General features: G+C 37.0%; 2 protein-coding genes across 5 annotated transcripts; both read left to right on the top strand.

Moving 5' to 3' along the window:
* The first annotated feature begins 4,969 nt into the window (after positions 1-4,969).
* Positions 4,970-12,488, top strand: kcnk13b (potassium channel, subfamily K, member 13b). The gene is made up of 2 exons (XM_079584175.1): positions 4,970-5,496; positions 10,377-12,488. The coding sequence occupies exons 1-2, from the start codon at positions 5,157-5,159 to the stop codon at positions 11,273-11,275; spliced, it is 1,239 nt and encodes a 412-aa protein (XP_079440301.1). The 5' UTR covers positions 4,970-5,156; the 3' UTR covers positions 11,276-12,488.
* Positions 12,489-15,285: 2,797 nt separating this feature from the next.
* Positions 15,286-23,219, top strand: psmc1b (proteasome 26S subunit, ATPase 1b). Of its 4 annotated transcripts, XM_079639214.1 has the most exons (13): positions 15,870-15,966; positions 17,253-17,306; positions 17,391-17,487; positions 17,571-17,695; positions 17,779-17,964; positions 18,350-18,478; positions 19,779-19,875; positions 19,988-20,177; positions 20,634-20,785; positions 21,753-21,907; positions 22,053-22,219; positions 22,349-22,432; positions 23,054-23,217. In XM_079639214.1, the coding sequence occupies exons 1-11, from the start codon at positions 15,964-15,966 to the stop codon at positions 22,185-22,187; spliced, it is 1,323 nt and encodes a 440-aa protein (XP_079495340.1). In that variant the 5' UTR covers positions 15,870-15,963; the 3' UTR covers positions 22,188-22,219; positions 22,349-22,432; positions 23,054-23,217. The 4 variants fall into 4 exon arrangements, with proteins under 4 accessions (XP_079495338.1, XP_079495339.1, XP_079495337.1 ...); XM_079639212.1 differs by lacking the exons at positions 22,349-22,432; positions 23,054-23,217 and adding an exon at positions 15,286-15,450 and having other exon boundaries at positions 15,869-15,966; positions 22,053-22,323; XM_079639213.1 differs by having other exon boundaries at positions 15,732-15,966; positions 22,349-23,219.
* The last annotated feature ends 1,205 nt before the right edge of the window (positions 23,220-24,424 follow it).

Genomic DNA, 24,424 nt, shown 5'->3' with positions numbered 1-24,424 from the left:
CTCCCTCCTTACCCACCAATGCATTTATGGTGAAGCCCCCCCCTACATCAAAGAACTACTCACCTTGCAGACCTCAACATGTGCCCTCCGATCTGGTACAGCGTTTCGTCTGAAACAGCCCAGGACAAAGCTTTGTACAATGGGAGATCGAGCATTTTGCTCAGCGGCTCCTAGGCTGTGGAATGCTCTCCCTGACCACCTGAGGACACCACAGTCTATGGATGCTTTTAAACGTGGCCTCAAAACACACCTCTTTAGTAGGGTTTTTAATTGATTCCCTCTGTCCTTCTTGTTTTATATTTTTCTTTTTATCCTGTAGCACTATGCGATTTTTCTAAATATATAGTGCTTTATAAATTACATTTATTATTATAATTTATTATTACAAGCCATCTCTCCCACACTTCTACCAGCACTCACACACATCATCAGCTCTTCTCTCACTGGCATTTCCCCTACAGCATTCAAGCAGGCTCGGGTAACTCCACTGCTTAAAAAACCCACATTAAACACATCACTTGTAAATACTTGAACGAGTTGCTTTCAACCAAGTATCATCTTTCCTCTCTCAGAATAACCAACTGGACGCCAACCAATCTGGTTTCAAGAAAGGCCATTCAACCCAGACTGCATTATTCTCGGTCACTGAAGCCCTGTGGATTGCAAAAGCTGCTTCCAAATCTTCAGTTCTCATTCTCTTGGATCTGTCTACTGCCTTCGACATCAGATCCCTCTGTCCACCCTCTCATCACTGGGCATCACAGGAACATCAGAGGGGAGGTATCCAAAGCACATCAACTTACCACAGGCGTTCCCCAGGATTCAGTGCTTGGTCCCCTCCTCTTCTCCATTTACACCACATCACTGGGACTCATTATACAGGCACATGGTTTCTCTTACCATTGCGATGCTGATGACACAGCTTTACCTCTCATTTCAACATATGATCCCACAGCAGCTGCACGCATCTCAAGCTGTCTGGCGGACATCTCGGCATGGATGAAACAACATCACCTGCAGCTCAACCTGGCAAAGACTGAGCTTCTCGCCTTCCCTGCCAATCCGACTCTACAGAACGATTTCACCATCCAACTAGGTTCATCATCGTCAATCACCCCATCAAGGTTGGTCAGAAATCTGGTAGTAATATTTGATGACCAGCTGACCCTCAAAGGCCACATCGCAAAGACAGTTTGATCGTGCAGGTTTGCACTGCACAACATCAGGAAGATTAGGCCTTTCCTAACTGAGCATGCAACACAACTTCTCATCCAGATCCTGGTAATTTCTAGGCTGGATTACTGCAATGCTCTTCTGGCTGGATTCCATCATGTGCAAATAAACCTCTACAAATTATTCAGAATGCTGCAGCTCGTCTTGTCTTCAACGAGCCCAAAAGGGCCCACGTCACACCTCTCTTCATCTCTCTACACTGACTACCATTCGTTGCTCGCATCAAGTTCAGGGCATTGACGCTTGCTTACAGATCTACCACAGGCTCAGCTCCCTTATATTTCCACTCACTCCTACGAGTCTACATCCTTACCAGAAGCCTACGATCCGTCAATGAGCGACGGCTCGTGGTACAGAGAGCCACAAAATCACTCTCCAGAACATTCTCATTTTCCTTGAATCCCTCCCTTATCTGGCTTGTGCTACTCTAAGCAATGTCTGAAACTTTGTATTTTGAGCACCTCTTGCATTGTTTGCCTTTTCATGATGATTTGCTTGCTGTATTCCTAATTTGCAAGTCACTTTGGATAAAGGCGTCTGCTAAATGACTAAATGTAAAGCAGTGTTATATATTTTTTTCTATCCTCTCTCCATAGGCCAATTCACACTTCTGTGTTAACATGACTTTGACAGTTTGACATTAAAATCCTATTATTTGATACAAATAACTGTACGATGACAATAAAGGGGTGTCATGCTGAACTCATTATTGGGTGAACCAGTTCCCCCTCTGCCGCCCCTGTGGAGCCAGGCCAGATTTGAACGTAATCCTAATCACCAAGGTCCTGTAAACTTACTAAGGACAAGCACATTTTTGAGATCTAAAAATAACGCAATGCATCAGACTTCAAAGCTCTGTGCAATGTCTAAACTAATCGATCGGACAGTTTAGGACCGAATCTATAAATACATTGTGTCTGTCTGTCTTAAATGCATAATGGATTTTCGTTTCCCTGTCCGAACTGTGACATTTACAGAAGTTGCCTCTGGACGTCCCAGAGTAAATGCTGAAAATTTCACAACCAGATTCAAAAGGTCATACACTATTGATCACAATGAAGTATTCCCACCGCACAGTCTAATCTAATAACGTGCATAATGTTACACGACTATCTACAAAACTTTTGTGCATGTCAATGATGTGATGTTCATTCTTTTATCTGTATTAAGTTATTTAAAAACACATTGAAAGTTTTCTTGTATGATATAACATGTTGCCGTTAATTACAAATTCATTTGGAAACTTTTCACAAAAATATGAAGCAGCATATGTTTTCAACATTGATAATAATAAGAAATGGTTCTTGAGCAGCAAATCATCAAATTAAAAATGATTTCTGAAGGATTGTTATGATTTCTGTCTTGTGTTTCCCTGGTCTTATGTGGACTTTCCTAGCCTGACTTCGTCATACTCAGATTCTAGTCAGAATGTGAGCCTGATACTGCTCCATTGGGCTGTGATTATGGGGCGTGTTTCAACCGAAACAGGAAATGTGACGTATGTTGAGCGACGCATACAATAGAACTCAACTGTCTCCTCTGGTGTTTGTTCCGGTGTGGTGTGTTTAGTCCCCCCCCAGTTATTGGGTCCCCCCTAAGGACCCAGGCAATCCGATTGGTTCAAAGCACGTTTAATGGGTAATCGCTTTAGTGCCTGGTTACAAATCAGACAAAATCACATAATTAAAGAAGTCGTTTGACCTACGTTATAACGATTCATTGATGTCTTTTAAGATTTGAGCTTTAGACAACTACATTCTCGACTGAAAAACTCTTAAAACATTTCGTGACACAATGTCAATAGTATTTTTAAATTTCGCGGCCTTTCTCATCTGCTATTGACGCAGGCAAACTATGAAAAGCGCTATACAAATAAATGTATTACTTGATGGCAACAAACTGCTTTTATCTTTTATTTTCATCTTATCTTGCACATAGCAGCGGGATTTAACTGTAGGCCTTCATAGCAGCGGGATTTAGCATTATAATATACATAAAGCTACCACATAACGCTAAAACAGCTCACGTTAGCTACAAGTTATCGCGAGAACAGATTTAGATCAGGCATACTACTTGGAGTCCTTAGGGGGGACCCAATAACTGGGGGGACTCAACACTTCACCACACCGGTTCTTGTATTACATGTTGATAATAAAAAATAAAAAAACAGAACTCAACTGCGCACACGCTGGAAGAAGTAGAAGAAGATGTGTGTAAATGATCTTTGCCGGCGTTGTAAAAAGAATTTAAGGATACACGGAGGGTTTTCATTGCACCCCATCTTCTTAGCGACCATCGGGGCCAGCTGATAGATTAAACTTTTGCCGAATCCCGTAGAAAGTACGCCAAAAACATCTTTCCCATCGACAAATGCCTTGACTGCGGTTCCCTGTTCCTCTTTTAAAATTAATGCGCTGTCTATATGTTCTATAACAGACGCGATAGCGGAATCTACACAACTCAATTCTCCAGCGGCAGCCATGAATTCAACCCCTTTAATGATGTGGATGATTACGTTCCCGTTGCTCATCTGTCCATCATCGACGTATAAAGCCCGCCCTGACAATTTGATTGGTCTAAACAATTTTTTGTTCGGGCATAATAGCTCCTCAATGGATCGAGTCCAGACCGAACTTCCCGACCTAAACATTTTGTGGGCGGAGCTAAGTTCGGCTAGCATCCAGGCTAAGACTTTCCTGTTTTGCACCATGTTTTGTAGTCCTTTGTTGATTAGTTCCTGATTGTTCCCAGGTGTGTCTTGTTTGTTTCTCATGTTCTTTGTCTGGTGTTGTCCTTCTATGGATGTGTGTATACTTGTTGTCAGTTTTGTTTGCCTTCCTTGCCGGTGTCTGGATTTATCAGTTATGAATAAATGTTTGCATCTACTTTTCTTCCTCTGAAACAGCCACCATTACAAGGATCATGTGACACTGAAGACTGGAGTAATGCTGAAAATACAGCTTTAAAATCACATAAATTACATTTTAAAATATTCAAATAGAAAACTTATTTTAAATGGTAATTTTTCATAATATTACAGTTTTTACTGTATTTTTGATCAAATAAATGCATTGGTGAGCAGATGAGACTTCTATCAAAATGTATTATGTAAACTATTCATATCTGAAAAATGTTTGTCAGCCAAATCCATAGCATGTGGTTTGGCTGACAAGAAGGAAGCAATTTTGTTATTATGTGACCATAAATCAAAAAAAGACCTTATTTGTGTTTTGATCTCAAAAACAAAGTTTTGAGTTTAAAAAACAAACAAATATCAAACATATACACCTTTTTATGAAAAGGAACATTTGAGTCAAATGGAGTAGCCCTAAAAATGTGATATTAATAACCCTAAAAAATATATACCTTGAAAAGTATGCCTGAAAATACTTTAAAAACAAGTGATTAATAAAAGTGAAAAAAATAATAATAATAGTTCCACTATATTTTCATATAATCATTAAATAAACAGGCTATTTGTATAGAAAAAAACAACAACAAAAAACAACATGAATGATATTTTCAAAAACTTGGCATAGTTTTAAATTAGATGTTTAAAAAGATTGGTCATATAGGGCACCCTTAGTAATAGTCATGAACCCGTGTGTGTGTGTGTGTGTGTGTGTGTGTGTGTGTGTGTGTGTGTGTGTGTGTGTGTGTGTGTGTGTGACCTCCTCTGACGCCACTGAGCGGATCCACGCGCGCTCTTGGAGAGGTTGGGGTCACACAGTCCATCACTGCGCTGGAGACAAAGCGCATCATGCTGGCAGATCGGTTCCGGCAGAAACTGGACATTTCGAGCAGAATAACGCTCGAAGATCCCAGAAACATTTGGACGCAGACCTCTGAACAGAAAAAATGCATGATCCATGATGAACTGGGATGTGGTGGTTAATCTGTTCCTATAATATTGCTATAAAATAATGGCTTGCCGGGCTGGATGCTGCTGCAACAGCATCGGTACCCTAAATGAAGACAATGCGAGATTTCTAATGTTGGCTTTGTTAATCATCATCTACCTGTTATGTGGGGCAGCGGTGTTTTCAGCTCTGGAGCATCCGAAGGAAAAGCTCGCCAAGGAAAGATGGGCTCAGAGGATCGAGCAGTTCACACACAAGTACAACCTGAGTCAAGACGACCTGAAGAACTTCCTGAGGAACTATGAGGAGGCCAATGTGGCGGGAATCCGTGTGGACGCGACCAGACCGCGATGGGATTTTGCGGGGGCTTTTTATTTCGTCGGAACTGTGGTTTCAACTATCGGTGAGCTGTCAAGATAACCGTCTAAACTGCATGATAGTTAGACAAAAATGTCAGACTACAATATTTCAAAGTCTTTTTTAATCTATTTTTGTGATTTTAGCCAGCATATTAAATAAGTACATTAAAGTAACATGTGCAACAGGTCATTTTACCATTTGGTTCGCATTCAGAAGCGAAACGATATCATTTTCTTTCAGTGCACTAGACTAAATATTAATGTTTAAGACTAGATGGATTTTCTTACTTACCCAGTGGTTTAATTAACTATTTTAATCTGATTAAATGGTTTATAAAACATCTAATTCTTGAGACATGCACTGTAAAAAAAAAGAAAAAATCATGATTTGTTATCACAACCTTTTTTCTTTTGTCAAATCAACTTAGATCATTTATGTGGTTCTTCAGATAACATAATATTTTGAGTATCTATTGATGAAACCAATCTCATTCATAGTGTTAACTTCAACAGCAACCAGTTTACTACATTTTAAGTTAAACCAACAATAATTGCTATTTGCTTGTACAAAAGCTATTTGCTCTTTGGAACTATGCATGGTCACTGTGCAAACCAATTTATTTCATATTATCTTATATATATATACATATATATAAACAGTATTGCATTATCTAAAATAATCTGGCTGTAACTCAATACTACCTCCACAATGAGCTAATTTCTGTCATCGCCAACTTAAAATATTTGTAAAATTAATAGGCTATTCAATTCAGACTTCTTCCCAAATATTCGCTTTATGTATTTCATCGGCTAACATTTAGTTTTATATATATATATATATATATATATATATATATATATATAGGCTAATTAGAATTATGAAAAACAGTATGTAAATACTTTTTCATAATTCTGATGATCTCATCCATAACTAAATCGCACAAATTAAAAGACATTGTTACATTGTTTTCCTTTTTCTCATTTTCAGCAGGTCATATTAAAGCACCAGAAAAATAAAACTGCATTCAATAGCTACATGTGTGCTACGCGCAAAAAGCACTTATTTTGTCAAGACATTTGCCAAAGATTTTCTGTCTGACTGTTTTGACAATTCAATAGATGGAGCTGGAAATCAGTTTGAATCCATAATCTCGGTCATTTATTCATTGAAGTGAATGCTAAGCTTGTCAACACTTCTAACACACACTTGACATGCGTTTACACTTGGCATTAACATGCGATCACCATGAACCGATCTAGCAGATCGGATAATTAGCCAATCAGGACACGGTGCGTTTACATTTGTTAAGTAGCCTAATTAGTCTCTGTATCTGGATAACCGATCGGATTTCTGTTTAATATTTAAATTAGGTCTGTAGCACGACACCAAATTAAGAGTAAAGATACAAATTAAGAGTAAAGATGATACAAATTAAGCAATGGCCCAATTGCTTTCACTCACTCACTTTACTTTCTTATGCAATGTCTTAGATTTTTTGAATGAAGGAATATTTCCAGAGTTGATCATAACTGGGTTGATCATCATGTTAAACAAGTCACATCATCGATCATCGGGGTTTAAGGTTATAGCGTGCAATGACTATATTAACAGAAATGGGAGATTAATAAACATGCTGAAACAATAAACAATAAAAACATTCAACATTTAAAATATAAAAAAATAAAAAGTTCAAAGTCCTCTGGCAAAGCAGCGCACGCTCTTCATTAAGATCTCATGACTGATCACAGATTATACAGGCGATTGCCTCGTCAGATAATGTTGCACAATTAAAATGAAAAATGACCAGTGTTGGGGGAAATGCATTACAAGTAACTTGAGTTACGTAATCAGATTACTTTTTCAAGTAACTATAGTAAAGTAATGCATTATTTTTTAAATGTACAACAAAATATCTGAGTTACTTTTTCAAATAAGTACCGCAAGTTTGCTTTCCCATTTATTGACTGACAGCTCTCCTGTCCTCATGTTGAGACGTGTGTGTGTTTGTGTGTGTGTGTGTGTGATGTGATGTTTATTGTAGTTCTAGACTAAATGTGAGCAATTACTCATCTCACTTGCACAAAAAAAATATTCAATATTCCTCAAAATGAATAAAATCAGTGAAATGCAGAATCAGAATACTATGCAAACCTCCAAATAACTAAATATGTTAAATAAAACATAAATTTTTTATGCATTTAATCTCACTTTATTGACCAATGTACTTGCTTCGTACTTCGTACTTACTTCGGTTAAATAAGCAAAAATGACTATAGAAAGATAGAAAGGTTTGCTTGTTTGCTTTCCTCTACGGTACACATTTCCTTCAGCCTGAGGATTATTATTTCACTTTTAGTGTGAAAGGGTCTTTACATTTGCCCAAAAATATAACTTTTGTGTTATAAAAAAACAAGCCCAGCCCAGGTGGGGAAAAAAGTAACGCAAAAGTAACGTAACGCATTACTTTTCTAAAAAAGTAACTAAGTAATGCAATTAGTTACTTTTTAAGGGAGTAACGCAATATTGTACTGCATTACTTTTAAAAGTAACTTTCCCCAACACTGAAAAGGACACACACAGTATCATGTAAATCTAAATAAACTGTTTTAAATATTGACGTTTATTGTAAATAAGTTTTGTCTAAACTGCGTCTGGTCATTATTTTCTTACAGCCACATTTATATGACGTCCATCTGTGAATGCAGACACGATCGCTGGATTGCGTTTACATTACACTGAGATCCGATCACAATGCGTCCTTGACAACCTCTGGACCAGGACACGCTGATCGGATGACATTCATTCCGATCAGAAACGCGTTTACACTTGTCTTTTCAATGTGTATGTGGACAACAACATCCACATGTTAATGGCAAGTGTAAACGCAGCCTTTGATTGTAGAGCTATATTGAGGAAAAACACATTTCTGTGAAGAAGCAAGAGATTAAAGCTATATGTGAAAATCTTTGAATATGGTGTCCAGATTAACCGCAAACAGAATCCCAATCCAATTTCGATTGTTATATAAACTTTTTTTCAGTTTTGTAGCCTGTGCCCCTAAAGAATATGTGCAACAATGAAAACTTTTCAGTTCAGGAAAACTTTAAATTTAGTATCTCCATAAACCAAGTTCAATTAAATCTCAGCATGTGTCAGATTTGTCTTTGCAAAAGGGCTACTGAGAATATTAAATGCATCAGATCTTATTTCAATACAGTCTTACAAAAAATGAGACGTGGTTAAAGAAACAAGCAGAGCAGGGTATGTTCATTTTAGCCTCATTAATATTGACTCTTAACCTCTATCGATGCTTGTATAGACAAGTCATATCATGGATATGAACAGTGGACAGTTATCCAGGGCTTAATAGTGAGAGCATTTAGTCTTATTCATTAGTACTAATTTAATTCACAGACCTAATTTCGGGTTATCAATAGACACACAGTAGGAAAAGGTCTCCGTAAATGTGCCAGTGGAAGATACATCTCAGGATTTAATTGCAATTAAATCGGTAAGATGACCAATGCAAGAAAAAAAAAAACTATAGAGAGGTAAGGCTGCCGTCACCAATGGCAACCTATTTCTAGTGGTTTGAGAAGAAGGGAAAGTGGGGTTGTCTGGATGCTGGAGGTGATTGGAGCCCGAGGTCCACGTGGGATTTGGAGCACATGCTGCTCATTAAAGGACAATTACAGCTCAGTTTCTAATTAGCCCACAGCAGTTACATGTGCTAATCCATTGTAGTTCTGCAGTGGCTGGAGGGGTTTTATGAGTACAGCTTCTCTGTATGTTTTGATGTATTTAGATTCTATCAGGTGAGGTGACTTATATGGAACTACTTTGGGAAAACACAATGTACTTGTTCACACATATGGGGAATCTGTTTTCCCCCCCCTCTCAAATCTCATTTTTGAGACCAACTGCAAGTTACATGAGGCCAGATCTGATCGTTTCTGTTCAAACTTTCTAACTTTGTCCACATTGGTTGTGATGATAACAATGCAAACTTGTGTAGGTTCAACATGCGTGAGAATTTAACTATGGATCTTTAGCCTTGGTCATGTGTCTAAATCACATTTGACGCACAAAAGCATAAAACCAACAACGGATAAAATGTTTTAATGTTGCATCACCTGATATAGGGTTATTCAATTCAATTCACATTTATTTGTATAACGCTTTCCACAATACATATCGTTTCAAAGCAGCTTTAAATTCATGTTTCTATACACTACACTTGACATTATCAGAGGTGACTGTTCAAGAAAATACAAATCATACAGTAGCTAACATGTATAATTTATAATAAAAGAAACAATGCTAAGCAATTATTAAGTTGTCATCAAAATATATATATAAAAAATTGTATGTTGATTAAGAGTTGGCATTATTATATTTACTTTAAATAAAATAAACATTAAATTGAAATATATTATATTATATAACTTAAACTCATTTTTTTATTTCCGCTGGTTGCTAAAATCACGTTTATCAATTTCATAGCTTAACTAGATGTACTAAAATAACTAAAACTAAAATAAAAATGAATAAAAACGAATACAAATGACAAAAAAACTATAATAGTATTTTAATCATAAAAAGTACTGACCTGATGTAACAAGTCACACAATCAAAAATAGGTGGATTTCAAGTGTTTACTGTTCAGACTTAAAAAGAAACTAAACTAAACAAATGGAAGGTAGGTTGAGGAACCAGAACCAAATGTAACAAGCACATTATACTTATATATAATTATAAAAGACATTTAAAAAACATATTAAATGTGATATATTATTAAAAAAGATACCGGTATTGATTGGCACTATAAAGGCCATTTTCTTGCAGCCTGTATTATACATTGCACTTGCTTGCATTATAATGGTTATAAATCTAATCCTCCTTTTATTTCTGTGTGTGGCGCAGGTTTTGGGATGACGACACCCGTCACTATTGCCGGAAAGATCTTCCTGATCTTTTATGGGCTTATTGGTTGCGCTGCCACCATTTTGTTCTTTAACCTCTTCCTGGAACGTGTCATCACCGTGATCGCATTTGTTCTGAAGTTCTGCCACAAGCGCAGAGAACGCCGCAAAGCCGGTCCGGCCCAAAACTGCCACCGTCCCTCCAACGGCAACAGAGAGCGGCGCACGGACAGCTTGGCCGGCTGGAAACCCTCGGTGTACTGCGTGATGCTCATCTTAGGAGTCGCCGCCATCTTGGTTTCCTGCTGCGCGTCCGCCATGTATTCTGCGGCCGAGGGTTGGGACTACCTGGACGCCCTCTATTTCTGTTTCGTGGCTTTCAGCACCATTGGTTTTGGGGATATGGTGAGCAACCAGCGTGAGATGTACAAGGCTCAGGTGGCCTACAGGGTGGGCAACTTCCTTTTCATTCTAACAGGAGTGTGTTGCATCTACTCGCTGTTCAACGTCATTTCCATCGTGATCAAGCAAGTTCTCAACTGGCTTCTGCGGAGGCTGGAGACTCCCTGCCGCTGCCCTGGCCGAGGGAACCGCCACACTCGGAGGAACGCGGTCGTCCCGGGCCACATGAGATCCCGGCGGGAAAACTCCATCGAGACGGACGCGGTCAATGACAGCGAGGCGGATGGACGGCGGATGTCTGGGGAGATGATCTCCATGAAAGACTTTCTGGCTGCTAATAAAGTTAATCTGGCCATCATGCAGAAGCAGCTGTCAGAGATGGCTAACGGACATCCTCGCCAGTTAGGGAGCAGCTCGCGTCACAATGAGTTCTCCGGAGGGGTCGGAGCGCTGGGAATCATGAACAACCGGTTGGCAGAGACAAGTGTAGATAGATAAATCCACCATTTAGAAATGTGAAGTAACCAGAGGACCCCACAGCAAAGTGTGATCACTTTTTTTCCCACCGAAAGAACCCGAGCAAATAATGTACCATAAAGGTGCGGTCACGTTACTGAAATGTTAAAATGTCTTAAAAATAAAGGTTCTTTATTGGCATTGATGGTTCCATAAAGAACTCCATGGAATCTTTCCATTCCACACAAGGTTCTTTATAGTGAAAAAAGGTTCTTTTGATTATTAACATGTTCTTCACACAAAGAAAAATGGTTCTTTTATAAACTGTTCACTCAAAGGTGGCATTGCTGCAGAAACCCCCTCTTGGAAATAGCATAGAGATGTATGAAGCACAGCTTACACAGAAGACACTTTTCAAAACATGCGGCTCTCTGTTGGTCAACATGGTGAATTCGCAGGGCCAACCGAACGCAATGCGAAATCTGTGAGGGAAAACATTTTTCGTGTGGATTCCTGTTAAAATGAGTAGATTTAGCCACCAAAATTCGCAGAACAACAGTAAATGTGACCACAACTTACCTCTTATCCTTTGGTTCTCATTCACTAATAATTGCGTACAAATGTACTTTGGTACAAGGTTCTCATGCTAAATTTATGGTGAATTCACAAAATGTGTGTATGCAGATTAAATGTGTCTTAAAAAGGCCATATTGTGACCTTTTACAAAGTCTTGATTTTGTTTTTTGGGGTCTACTAAAAAAAGTTTAAACATTATTTTAGCACCTCTCTTCCCAGTCTGCCAGTAACACTGAAAAAGCCTAATAATTGCCATTGCCACCAACTTATTTCACAGTGCTTTTGAGGAACACAGCCGTCAAGTTACGGTCTCTATGAAGTCCCTCCTCCCAAAAAGTGCAATGTGCTTTGATTGGTCGGCTGGAAAAGTGTGTCATCGGCTTTGAGTGTTTCAGAAATGAGTTTCAACACACTACTTTGTAACTTTGCAGACCTTTTTCATGCTCAAACAGCAACATTACACAATAAAGAAAGTTGAAAATGAAAAGAGGATAATAGGTCCTCTTTTATGTTGATGAATTTGGATAATTCGAAATTAGGGAGCACGGGTACAAAGTTAGTGATTTGGTAATACATGCCCAAACATCTCTAAGGACGCATGACTTCATCTGTACAGCCATTCATCACGCCCTGCAAATGTCCTAAAATAATGTTAGTTTGAGTAAAGCAAAGATTAAAGAACCTCAAAACCAGTTGAAAATAATATTGGCTGTATCTTTATGCAGAACCTTTCACAGTTTGAGCTACAATCATATTTTTACACTGCGCTATTTAAAAAATATTTTTTTACATTCATTATTCATATCCTTGTACTAGTAAATATTTAAATTATATATATATATATATATATATATATATATAAGATAAGATATTTAAATATCTATGAATATATATACTACTGTTCAAAAGTATATATATATAGTATATATATATATATATATCTTAATATCTAAGATAAGATATTTAAATATCTATGAATACACTACTGTTCAAAAGTTTGGGGTTAGTTTTTAAAAGAAATTAATACTTTTATTTAGCAAGAACACAATAATTTAAAAGTATAAAGAGCTTAAAGATTTACATTGTTACAAAAGATTTCTGTTTCAAATCAATGCTCTTCTTAATATTTTTACATTCAACTTTGATAATAATTAGAAATGTTTCTTGAGCATCAGATCAGCATATTAGAATGATTTCTGAAGGATCATGTGACACTGAAGACTGGAGTAATGATGCTGAAAATTTTATTGTAATATGTTCCACAATATTACTGTTTTTTTGGGGTATTTCTGATCAAATAAATGCTTGGTGTATAAAGACTTTTTGAATGGTAGTGTAATCATCGGTTGTTTAGGAAGGTACTGTGTGTATATAGGCTATTTATATATATTTATATATTAATTCATGTTTCTGAGCTGAGGCCACCAGGAGGAAGTCTGTGGTTTTTGCATACGTGTGCTTAAATCCGAAAGAGCAAACTTTTTGATCAATCATGATTTTTGAGTGAATATGATTGTACAGTTAGTGAATGAGACACTTTGTGAACAACATTTTGGAATTTGGACTTGAAGAAATTTGAGCCGCTGTGCTCTGTTCATCATCTTTCACACAAACTTCACTAATTGTAAACTTGTAGAGTGCATTCATTTGAAAACAAACCGGTGTACAATAGTTTTCCTGCATATTTCAGCACTGTCACAGTATGCTAATATATTCATTATGTCTAACTTTAAATAAGAAGTGTGACATTTATGCATTAGTAGATCGATGGAGTATGTGGGAAATTAATAATTTGCCCTCATCGCATCAATTGTACTCAGAATCTGTTTCTATGGGAACTTTTCTACGAATAGAATAGACAGTCTATGATATCTGCATGAATAATGTCTTACTTCATTAAGGCAACGACATCTTGAACTTTGTGTCTTCCCCATCACACTATCACAAGTAGAAGCAAAGTCGTATCATACTTGCTGTCCTATTCTATTTGCTTCACAGATTGACACGAAAGGACATAATCAACAAAACGGTCTGTCACGGTAACCAAATAAATAAATATTGTCCTCAGTGATGCCTTTGTTATTGTTTGTGAGTGTGTATGTGGCTGAAATACTCATTTAGCTCATGGTTTTTATCATTTAGAGTAGCACTCAGACATACAAATCGAACGAAATGTGTTTAAACCAAATTGCCGAAGCTACAATATGTTATGATGTTAGGAGGTTGCTATGGAAACTATAACTCTTTATGTGCAAGACGGATACCTCATATCCACCAGACTTGGATGATAAACATAGCAGGAGTCCTGTTGTTCCATTGGGTGCGATGTTTTGGCCGGTGTTGTTCTGAACAGAGGAGCTTTACAGTAGCTCTGTGTGGAGGCTGTAAGTAGTCACGACTGCCTTTGTTTCTGGCTCTCCGGCGCTGGATCTGAGAGGACCCCCTGCAAACCTGCCAAAACATGACAGAGAAGCAATCAGAGGAAACAGTGTGGAATCGAAAAATGATGGTGCTGAAAATATCCCATGACCTACATTTAGTAAATAAGATGACCTACAATCAGAAATACATGTGACATCAAAGACACTGAAGTTCACAAACCTATGAAAGCAGACAGATAATACATTTATAAATATATATATAATTTTCGTATTTTTTTCGTATAATTTTCGTATTTTCATTAAATATATATATATACATGATTTGATGCTCAAGAAAAAAAAACGTATTGTTATCAATGTTCAAATCAGTTGTGCTGCTTAAAGTCCCACTGAAGTACCTTGAAACGCACAGCATTATTCAATGTGAAACAGGAAAACAGGGCGGGACATAAAGAGGAGCTCCTCCCATTTTTTTAAATTGCCAATAGCGTTTCGTTTATATCACAGCACAACCAGGGGCCTATACCATGAAGCCGGTTTAGGTGGCTAGCCAGGTATGTTTTAGTTGAGTTTGCGCCAACCCTGGGCCAATCAGCTGTGAGCAAAGTGACATAAGAGAGAGAAGTGAATCGAAGTGAATTCTAAACTCCTAAACTCATGATCAAAGCCTGAGTTGACAGAGAAAGTTGAAGATCCGCATCATACTAACAAAGCCTGGTTAGATTGGTTTGGTTTTGTCAACTCAAAACTAGTCCTGGCTGTAACCCTGAGTTTGTTCATAGTTGATGGTAAAGGCCCCAGAGCCGCTGAGCTCGGTAAAGCCACAGTTTATGATCTCTAACCGGTTCTCATGACACTAATGTACCATACTTCATTCACCACACTGGAAAGAAAAGCATATCACACTGTCTGAATCGTTCCCTATCCCCTATAGTGCACCATGTGCCATTCACCACGTAGAAAATAGTAAATGTGTGAACAAGTGATTCTATTTCAGGCATCTTCAGTGTCTGTTTATAATGAGGGGGACAGGACGCTTCAGATTCTAGAGAGCATTTGATTGGACAGAAAATCTGATGAGAGAAGCTGAAGTGCAGAGTGAATGGTTTCAGTGAAGTCACTGTTTTGGAGCACATTAGCTTTTAGATAACAGTAAAGCTAACATAATCATAATAAAAACCAAAAAACTTCATGGGGACTTGAAAAAGCGAGATTATTAAATATTTTTTAATCAGCAAGGGTGCATCATATTGATCAAAGGTGACAAAATATTTATATTTCAAATTAATGCTGGTCTTCAAAAATAAATTAGGAACGAAAAACACTTTTCAACCTTTTACAGTCATGTTTTCAACATTGGTAGGGTCTTTCAGTTTTTATTTTAAATTATAATCATATTTCACAATATTACTGTTTTAATATATTTTTGATCAAATATACATCCCTGCCCTGGTGAACATTTGATTTGACAAAAAAAATATTTGATTAATTAAAACGTTTGACCGGTAACGTTATGTAGGCCTACCTGCCATGCTCTCCTCGTGCTGCACAAAATTATGATAAAAGCAGTTGAGGCAGAAGTCGGACGCTACAGCTAATATGAGCCCAATATAATAGGGTTAATGCTGTTTATAAAACTGTTTTAGCACCGATTAATTAGAATTATCTCTTCCTAAAGGCCAGACTCCAGTCGGGAATGAACGCGTTTCACAATCTTTGTCCTATCCGTCTATCCGTAGTGACGTTTATTGTGAGCGTCAAGCGGTGGTGAAAATGGTGAGTGAGCCAGCAGTTTATTTACGGAATAAATTGTTTCCCTCTCCCACAATAATTATGTTATTTGCAAATACAGTGTGTGAAAGCTGTGCATATGGGCGCGTGAACGGTAACGTTATCTCCTGGTAACTCTCTGCTAAATACGTTAACGTTACCTATTTATACATCGACGGATTAACACAACAATCATCCTCTGAAGAAACATTAATTGTTATTAGAAGCGTTACAGTCACTCTACTTACCGGCATACAACATAAACATGTCAACACGTTAATGAAATCTAAAGTTTCTCGATATTCCAAATATTTATTGTGTATTTTAGCGTGTTTATTCCTGCAATCTGGTCAAAAACAAGCAATTCATCATCACAGATGTATTAACACACGCATTAACATCAGAGTAGGGTATTCAACTAATATTTTTATTCTTCCATTACATTTAAAGTTCTCAGTGAATTAGTCATTTTGGACATTCTTTTTTTTTTCTATGATAGCCTATAGGGCATATTGATATTGATAATGATATTTAAAGTGTTTTGCATATGTGAGTCCTATTCCCTGTAAAATACAGTTAAAGTACAGACATAAGTCTCACTTAAATGTATGAATGTCACTGCATTAAATACAAAATATAAAAAATAGCAAACTGGTGATTCTAGAATTAATGCTAGTCTCAAATCAATTTTATTGGACATATAAAGTCAGATCCTCAAGTTTACACATCATTATTAATATTTGTTATTCTCATTATTATCAATACATTAAATCAATCTAACTTAAGCAAAATTATAAAATAATAATAATACTTACAATCAAATTGTTACGGAAATCATATTATATTTCATTATAAAAACATACAGTTCTTGATATTTCTCAAATCTAAGTTTAATAATTTACTTATATCGACAGTGACACTCCCAGTGTCTGTTAATAATGTATATATTTATTTGTTAGTGTATAGCCAAGAATCTTTATACGATGATTACGATTTTTAAAAATGTTTATGAAAAGATGTCTCTTATGCACACCACAGGCTGCATTAATTTGATTTCTAAAGCAAGGATCATGATGCTAAAAATTCAGCTTTGATCACAAGAATAAATTACACTTTATAATATATTAAAATAAAAAGCAGTTATTTTAAATTGTAATAATATTTCAAAATATTACTGATTTTACTGTATTTTTGATCACATACATTCAGTCTACTTTCAAAAACATTAATAAATGTTCCTGAGCGGTAGTGTGTACTATATGAACATTAGACATGAATCTTTTCAAACACAGGGCCAGAGTCAGAGCGGAGGACACGGACCAGGAGGTGGAAAGAAAGATGATAAGGTGACCGGAATAACATGAATATTTTAAATCGGCATCATCCAAGTGTTTATCCTTATTAAATGACTTTATCTATCATCATAACAGGACAAGAAGAAGAAATATGAGCCGCCCATTCCATCTCGAGTGGGCAAGAGGAAGAGGAAGTCCAAGGGCCCTGATGCTGCCAGCAAACTGCCTTTAGGTACAGGACGTGACCTGTGCTGTTGAACTCAGGACTATCTTGTGGTTGATTTTCGGCTAATGCCCAGTTGTCTCTCCATATAGTCACCCCACACACACAGTGCAGACTGAAGCTCCTGAAGCAGGAGAGAATTAAAGATTACCTGCTGATGGAAGAGGAGTTCATCAGAAACCAGGAGCAGATGAAACCTCTAGAGGAGAAACAGGAGGTGCACCATCCGTCCTTTTCCTCTTTCCTCGCTCTCTCTCTTTTGTTGGTCTGTACTGATATTTCTCTTTACTCTCTTCTTAGGAGGAGAGGTCAAAGGTCGATGACCTCAGGGGGACCCCTATGTCTGTGGGGACCCTGGAGGAGATCATCGATGACAATCATGCCATTGTCTCCACGTCTGTGGGCTCGGAGCATTATGTCAGCATTCTCTCGTTTGTTGACAAGGATCTGCTGGAGCCCGGCTGTTCCGTCTTACTCAATCACAAGGTCAAATATCCACCAGAACAATCAGGATTGAATAGAATTAAATAGGATGAATCTTTCAGACTTTATTATTGACAATTATAATGAACAACTATTCCGAAAGTAGAATAGTTTAAACTGGAAAACAAGTATTTGTGTCTAATTTTCCATTAAAAATCGATTAATACCTGAAACTAGATACATTTCCTTGAGAAGCAACACTTCTTATGATATTAAGACTTGTTTTTAGAGAATGTATCTTTCATTTACTACTTTCATTTTACAAACCATCTCATTTTCGAGGGGGTCCTTACGTTATAAGCATACGGGGGTTTGAATGCTTTTCTGTATCTAGGTCTGGATTCCGAACGTTGGTAGATTGATTTAATAAATGTGATGTTGTTTATAGGTCCATGCTGTCATCGGGGTGCTGATGGACGACACAGACCCTCTTGTTACCGTCATGAAGGTGGAGAAGGCTCCGCAAGAGACATACGCGGACATCGGTGGACTGGACGCCCAGATACAAGAAATTAAGGCAAGTTAAAGACAAATCTTTATTGGATTGAAAAACCAGATGTGTTTACTAGTGTGAAATCACCATACAAAATTGTTTTAAAGGGACACTGTGACTTTTATTGTGAAAAATCGCAACTGCATGCATTTTGCTGAAGAACTTTGTTTTGGTTGTGCTTCGGCTCTGCGTGACTGTGCGGATGAATATGACCATTCACAATAGATAATGCTTTACAATGAATTGTTAGAGCTACATATGGCAATTTATCTGTTCAATAAAACACCTTTCTCAGCTGTTGAGTAAAAAACACAATTTCCGCATCGGTTTTACAACATTTCAAGTCCCTCAGCTCTCGCTAGGCATGTGACTGTATCGAATTTTAATGTTGCAATAATTGCTGAAGCTTTTATCATAGATGGGTGACAGTGGCAAAGAAAACCCCCCAAAAATTCTTTAAACAAAAGAGACTATATTTAGTGAGAAAACTGCTATTAAAATACATTTGAATTGTGTTGAAAATGTTGTCTCAGGGTTTATGCACTACAGTAGTAAGTTTTTTTGAAAGTAAGAAATTACTACTTTTATTTAGCAAGAGCACATTAAATTGATCAAAAGTTACAGTAAATACATTTATAATGTTATAAAACATTTCTATTTCAAATAAATGTTTTTTATCATTAAAGAATTTGATGATACAACATTAATAATAATAATAAATGTTTCTTGAGCATCACATCAGCATATTAGAATGATTACTGAAGGATCATGTGACACTGAAGACTGGAGTAATGATGCTAAAAATTCAGCTTTGCATCAAAGTAATAAATTACTACTTAAAATATGTTCAAAAGGTTTTACATTTTTTACAATATTTCCAAATATTAATTTACTGTGTTTTTTATCAAATCCTCTTTCTTAATGCAAAACAAGTGTTTTATAAATACCTGTATATAAGTAAATCTTGCTTAAGGCTAAATAATTCAGCATTTATTTATTTAATTTGGTTTTAGTACAGTAGGCCTACAATGATAATATAGAAGCTGATTATTTGATTTTTGTAATTTTGAAAACAACGTTTTTTTTTAATTTTATGCTTAGTATCTTTGAAATATATAGCTGCCTTTATATTTTAGGAAGGTTTTCTGTCAAAAGGGCATCATCTGCTGGTCCTTGGCATCAAAAAAATTCCAAGAGATCTCTTTATATAGGTGGAATTTTACATATTAAAACATTTTACATTATAATAGTTCAAAAAGAAGCTGCAGGTACTTGGTGACGTAAAAATGATTCTATGCTGCTTAACATATGTTTTGGTCTGCAGGAGTCCGTGGAGCTGCCGCTGACCCATCCAGAGTATTATGAGGAAATGGGGATAAAGCCTCCCAAAGGGGTCATTCTCTACGGCGCCCCTGGAACAGGTGAGTCCAAAACCACTGTTTGTTTACAGAATTCACAGAAAGAAATACGTTATCATGGGCATGTGGTGACGTCACAAATCTTGATCTGTCGTATAATTCCTCTGGATGTCAGGTAAAACCCTCCTTGCCAAAGCGGTGGCCAATCAGACGTCTGCAACGTTTTTGCGTGTTGTTGGTTCAGAGCTGATTCAGAAGTATCTCGGCGACGGCCCTAAATTAGTGCGCGAGCTCTTCAGGGTGGCCGAGGAACACGCACCTTCCATCGTCTTCATCGATGAGATTGACGCCATTGGTACTAAGAGGTAGAGCAATATTTTGAAATAATCCAAACATGCTCATATCCTTTGCAATGCATACACATTTTTGTTTTTTATTAAAGTGCCCGAATTATGCTGTTTTACAATAGGTTTATTTGCAATAAACACTTTAATTTTCTTACAGTATACTTATATATACAATATACAGTGTCTGAAACGGTTCAATAAAGGATTCAGTTGCTCTAAACTCTGAGAGCCTACTCTGCTCTGATTGGTCAGATGGCCCAGTCGGTTGTGATGGGTGTAAGACTGGAATCACTGTAAAAGCGTTTCAGGCTGGAGACAATTTATCATGCACTTTGATTTTTTGAAACTTTGCAGACCTTTTACACATACAAACAGCTATATTACACACTACATGAAATGTAATATCTGGAAAAGCATAATATGGGCATTTTAAAAGATACTGTGTAATGGTGTACCCTGAATTCCTCTTTTCAGATACGACTCAAACTCAGGAGGTGAACGTGAAATTCAGAGAACCATGTTGGAACTGCTCAACCAGCTGGATGGCTTTGATTCACGTGGAGATGTGAAGGTCATTATGGCTACCAACAGGATAGAAACTCTTGACCCTGCTCTTATTAGACCGGGTAAGATGCTACTGCAAACTGATACTATGATATTCTAAGTCTATGTGTATTATAGATGCACCTTCAAGCAGAGATGTGAAGTAAGGAATTACAAATACTTACGATACTGCAATTAAGTAGTTTACAAATTGTGAATGTATCTGTACCTTTGGCTTACTAAATGTTAGAGAAGATTCACCGAGTGATCGGAATTGGCCGATTTTGTCGCGATCTGCACTCCCGCGTCTCTCCCTCGAGCGCGTCCTGCAGCAGTCAGCGCCTTGTTCACTCTTTATGGGTGTAGTTAGTATAAGCGCAATGCACGCTGTAAAAAAGTGTGTTGGGGACTGTAATGAAGGCTTAGGGAAAAAGACCGGTGTGACGCTCATCAGCACTCGCTCTCAGCCCCGCCCTGCTTGCAACAGGGACGTTCTAAAGCGTTTAATGTGGAAAACCAGCTTACCATGGCTTGATGTACTGAAATTTATGAGCCATGGCATTATACTGCATCTCTGTCAGCGCGTGATGTGATAAAACAACAGCTCGTTAATAAACAAACATTTGTTTGATCCGTTTCATACAATCCGCCTACATGTAGCATGTGCACTTGCGCAAAAACATTTTTCAAGTTAAACAGTTTTGTTCCAGTCAGTTGTGCAACTTTACTTTTGGTCACACTTTAGTTTAGGGTCCAATTCTCACTATTAACTAACTACGACTTTTGCCTCAAACTCCTAATTACTGTTTATTAATAGTTAGTAAGATAGTTGTTAAGTTTAGGTATTGAGGATTAAGGGATGTAGAATATGGTCATGCATAATAAGGCATTATTATGTGCGTTTTAAGTACTTATAAACAGCTGATATCGTCATAATATGCATGCTATAAGCAACAAGTTAATAGTGAGAATTGGAACCCAAACTAAAGTGTTACTGTACTTTTAAATACGCCACTCAAGTAAAAAACTCTTGTCTGTCTTCCTCTCCAGGTCGTATCGACCGTAAGATCGAGTTCCCGTTACCAGATGAGAAAACCAAAAGAAGGATCTTCCAGATTCACACCAGCAGAATGACTGTGGCCATTGATGTGAACCTGGACGACCTCATCCTGGCTAAAGATGACCTTTCAGGAGCCGATATTAAGGTATGTTCATGTGTTTGTCAGGGGTTTGGTTCATTTTAAAGTGTTGCAGAAAGCTCTGCTGCCCTCTTGTGGTGTTTTTTTCATATTTTCAGGATGGAGATGACTTGTTTATTATATCTCATCTCTTGATTTCCTGTCTCTTCAGGCCATCTGCACAGAAGCGGGGCTCATGGCCCTCAGAGAACGCAGGATGAAGGTCACCAACGAGGACTTCAAGAAGTCTAAAGAAAACGTTTTGTATAAGAAGCAGGAGGGCACCCCCGAAGGCCTCTATCTCTAATCTTCCTCCAGTTCTCATTTCTATGAGAATATGTGAGTGTGATCTCGAGTATACATTTGGCTATAATATACGCACGTTTTTGTCTGACGGGTTGTTTTTCGTTCATGTGATCAGAAAATAAATGCTAGAGCTTTGATTGGTTTGTTTCTTTTTCCTTATAGCCCACATAAGGTGAAACGTGCTTCTGCTCACCAAGGCTGCATAAAAAAACCAACATTAATATTGCAAAAAAGTCTGAATTTACAATAACGGTTTTCTATGTGAAATTGTGAATATATTGTAAAATGTAATTTTTTCTGTGATGTCAAAAATAAATTTTTCAGCTTCATTACTCCAGTCTTCAGTGTCACATGATCCGTCAGAAATCAGTCTAATACGCTGATTTGATGCTCAGATATTATTAATTATTATTGGTTATCAATTATTAATAATGGCTATTATTATTATTAATAATAATGTTGAAAGCCATTTTTGCTTAATATTTTTATACTTTTACTTAAATGTTTACATTTCTTCAGGATTTCTTTGATGAATTGAAAATTCAAAAGAACAGCATTTATTTGAAATAGAAATGTTCTCTAACATTAGAAATTAAACTTTAACATTTTGATCAATTTATTGCATCCTTGTTGAATAAAAGTCAAATGTATTTTTTTCTTTTTTAAATCCCAAATTTGTAAATGGAAGTGTATCAAAGTTTCCAAAAAAACAACAAAAACTGTTTTCAACATTGATCATAATAATAAATGTTTCTTGAGCATCAAATCAGCAAATTAAAATGATTTCTGGAGGATCATGTGACACTGAAGACTGTATTAATGATGCTGAAAATTCAGCATTGATCACAGGAGTAAATTACATTTTACAATATATTAAAACCGTTATTGTAAATTGCAATAATATAATATACTGAGCGATGCAGAAAGTTTCCTGTGATGTGTAGGTTTAGTGTAAGGGGATAGAATATACAGTTTGTACAGTATAAAAATCATTATGGCTATGGAAAATCCCCATAAAACATGAAAACCTGTGTGTCTGTGTCCGTGTACATTTCTATATGAATTTCAGATCTTTTTCTTTCCAGAAAAGAAACTGTTAATCTAGTTTTCTATTCATTTGAATGTTCTTAGATATCAATTTCAAGGAACTCTTACTGAAAATCTGTTCTCCCGAACCTCATTATCTTAATCAGAAAGTCCTAGTAAGAGAACGCATATCCTCAGAGAGAGGAACGATTAATTTCCCTTCCGTCGAGGTTCTGCTAATTATCAGACGAGAGGACCAGCGTCTTTTCTCCTGCTCGACTCTGCAGAGACTGCCATAATTAATGCAGCGTTTTTAGATTGTTCTCGTCTCAATCTCAGTTCTCCGTTCCCCTTAATTATTTAAAACAGCCTCATCACTTACTGGGTGTGCTGCAGCTCATATTTGGCCACGTTAACCGTTTGAACACATTATTATTAAATATTATTGCAGATTATTATACCTTATTAAGTGTGCTACTGTATATAAAATGTTGTAAATCCTCTAGGAAGACAGTTTTCCTCTTTTCAGTCCTGATTTTGAAGACGTCATTCGTTATTGACCTCTGCAAAGCAGCATGAAGAGTGTGATGGAAATGACTAATGGAAGTGTCCAGTCAGCAGAAAGCACAGGACCCTTCATGGGATCAGTGCTGCATTCTCCTTAAATCATTCGCTGTGCACATTCAGCAGTCAGAGACGAGCTCACGCGGACCGAAAGCTGGATGCAGACCCCTTGGTTGTGTGTGTCACAGAGGCAAAGCTTCTACAACTCAGAACCAGGTTCATCTGTGATCCTCCACACTAAGGACACTAGGTGTCGTGTTTGCCCATTTTGACATACTCTTCTTGGCAAGAGGTAACACAAGGCCACATGTATGTATGTATATATATATATATATAATATACACTAACCAACTTTGTCACATTAATATTATAATAGGGAAGACAATTAAAAATGAATGCATTTCTGATTACCACACAATAAAACTGTGGTTTTAGTTAGGCCCTAAACATCTAAATTGAATACATTTTGTTTATATATATATATATATATATATATATATATATATATAAAGAGACCAGTAACACAATAAGTCTATATTTTAACTTCAATAGCATGAAAATGTGCAAATGTTACATGTGTAGTTGTTAAATTGTTAAAAGGGACGCATGAGCAGGTAGATGTTTGTTTTATAACAAGGTTTGAGTAAA

Source organism: Phoxinus phoxinus, assembly GCF_949152265.1.
Source record: "Phoxinus phoxinus genome assembly, chromosome: 16".
NCBI lineage: Eukaryota > Metazoa > Chordata > Actinopteri > Cypriniformes > Leuciscidae > Phoxinus > Phoxinus phoxinus.
Note: the sequence above shows the minus strand (reverse complement) of the source record. Positions and strands in the feature narration are given on the sequence as shown.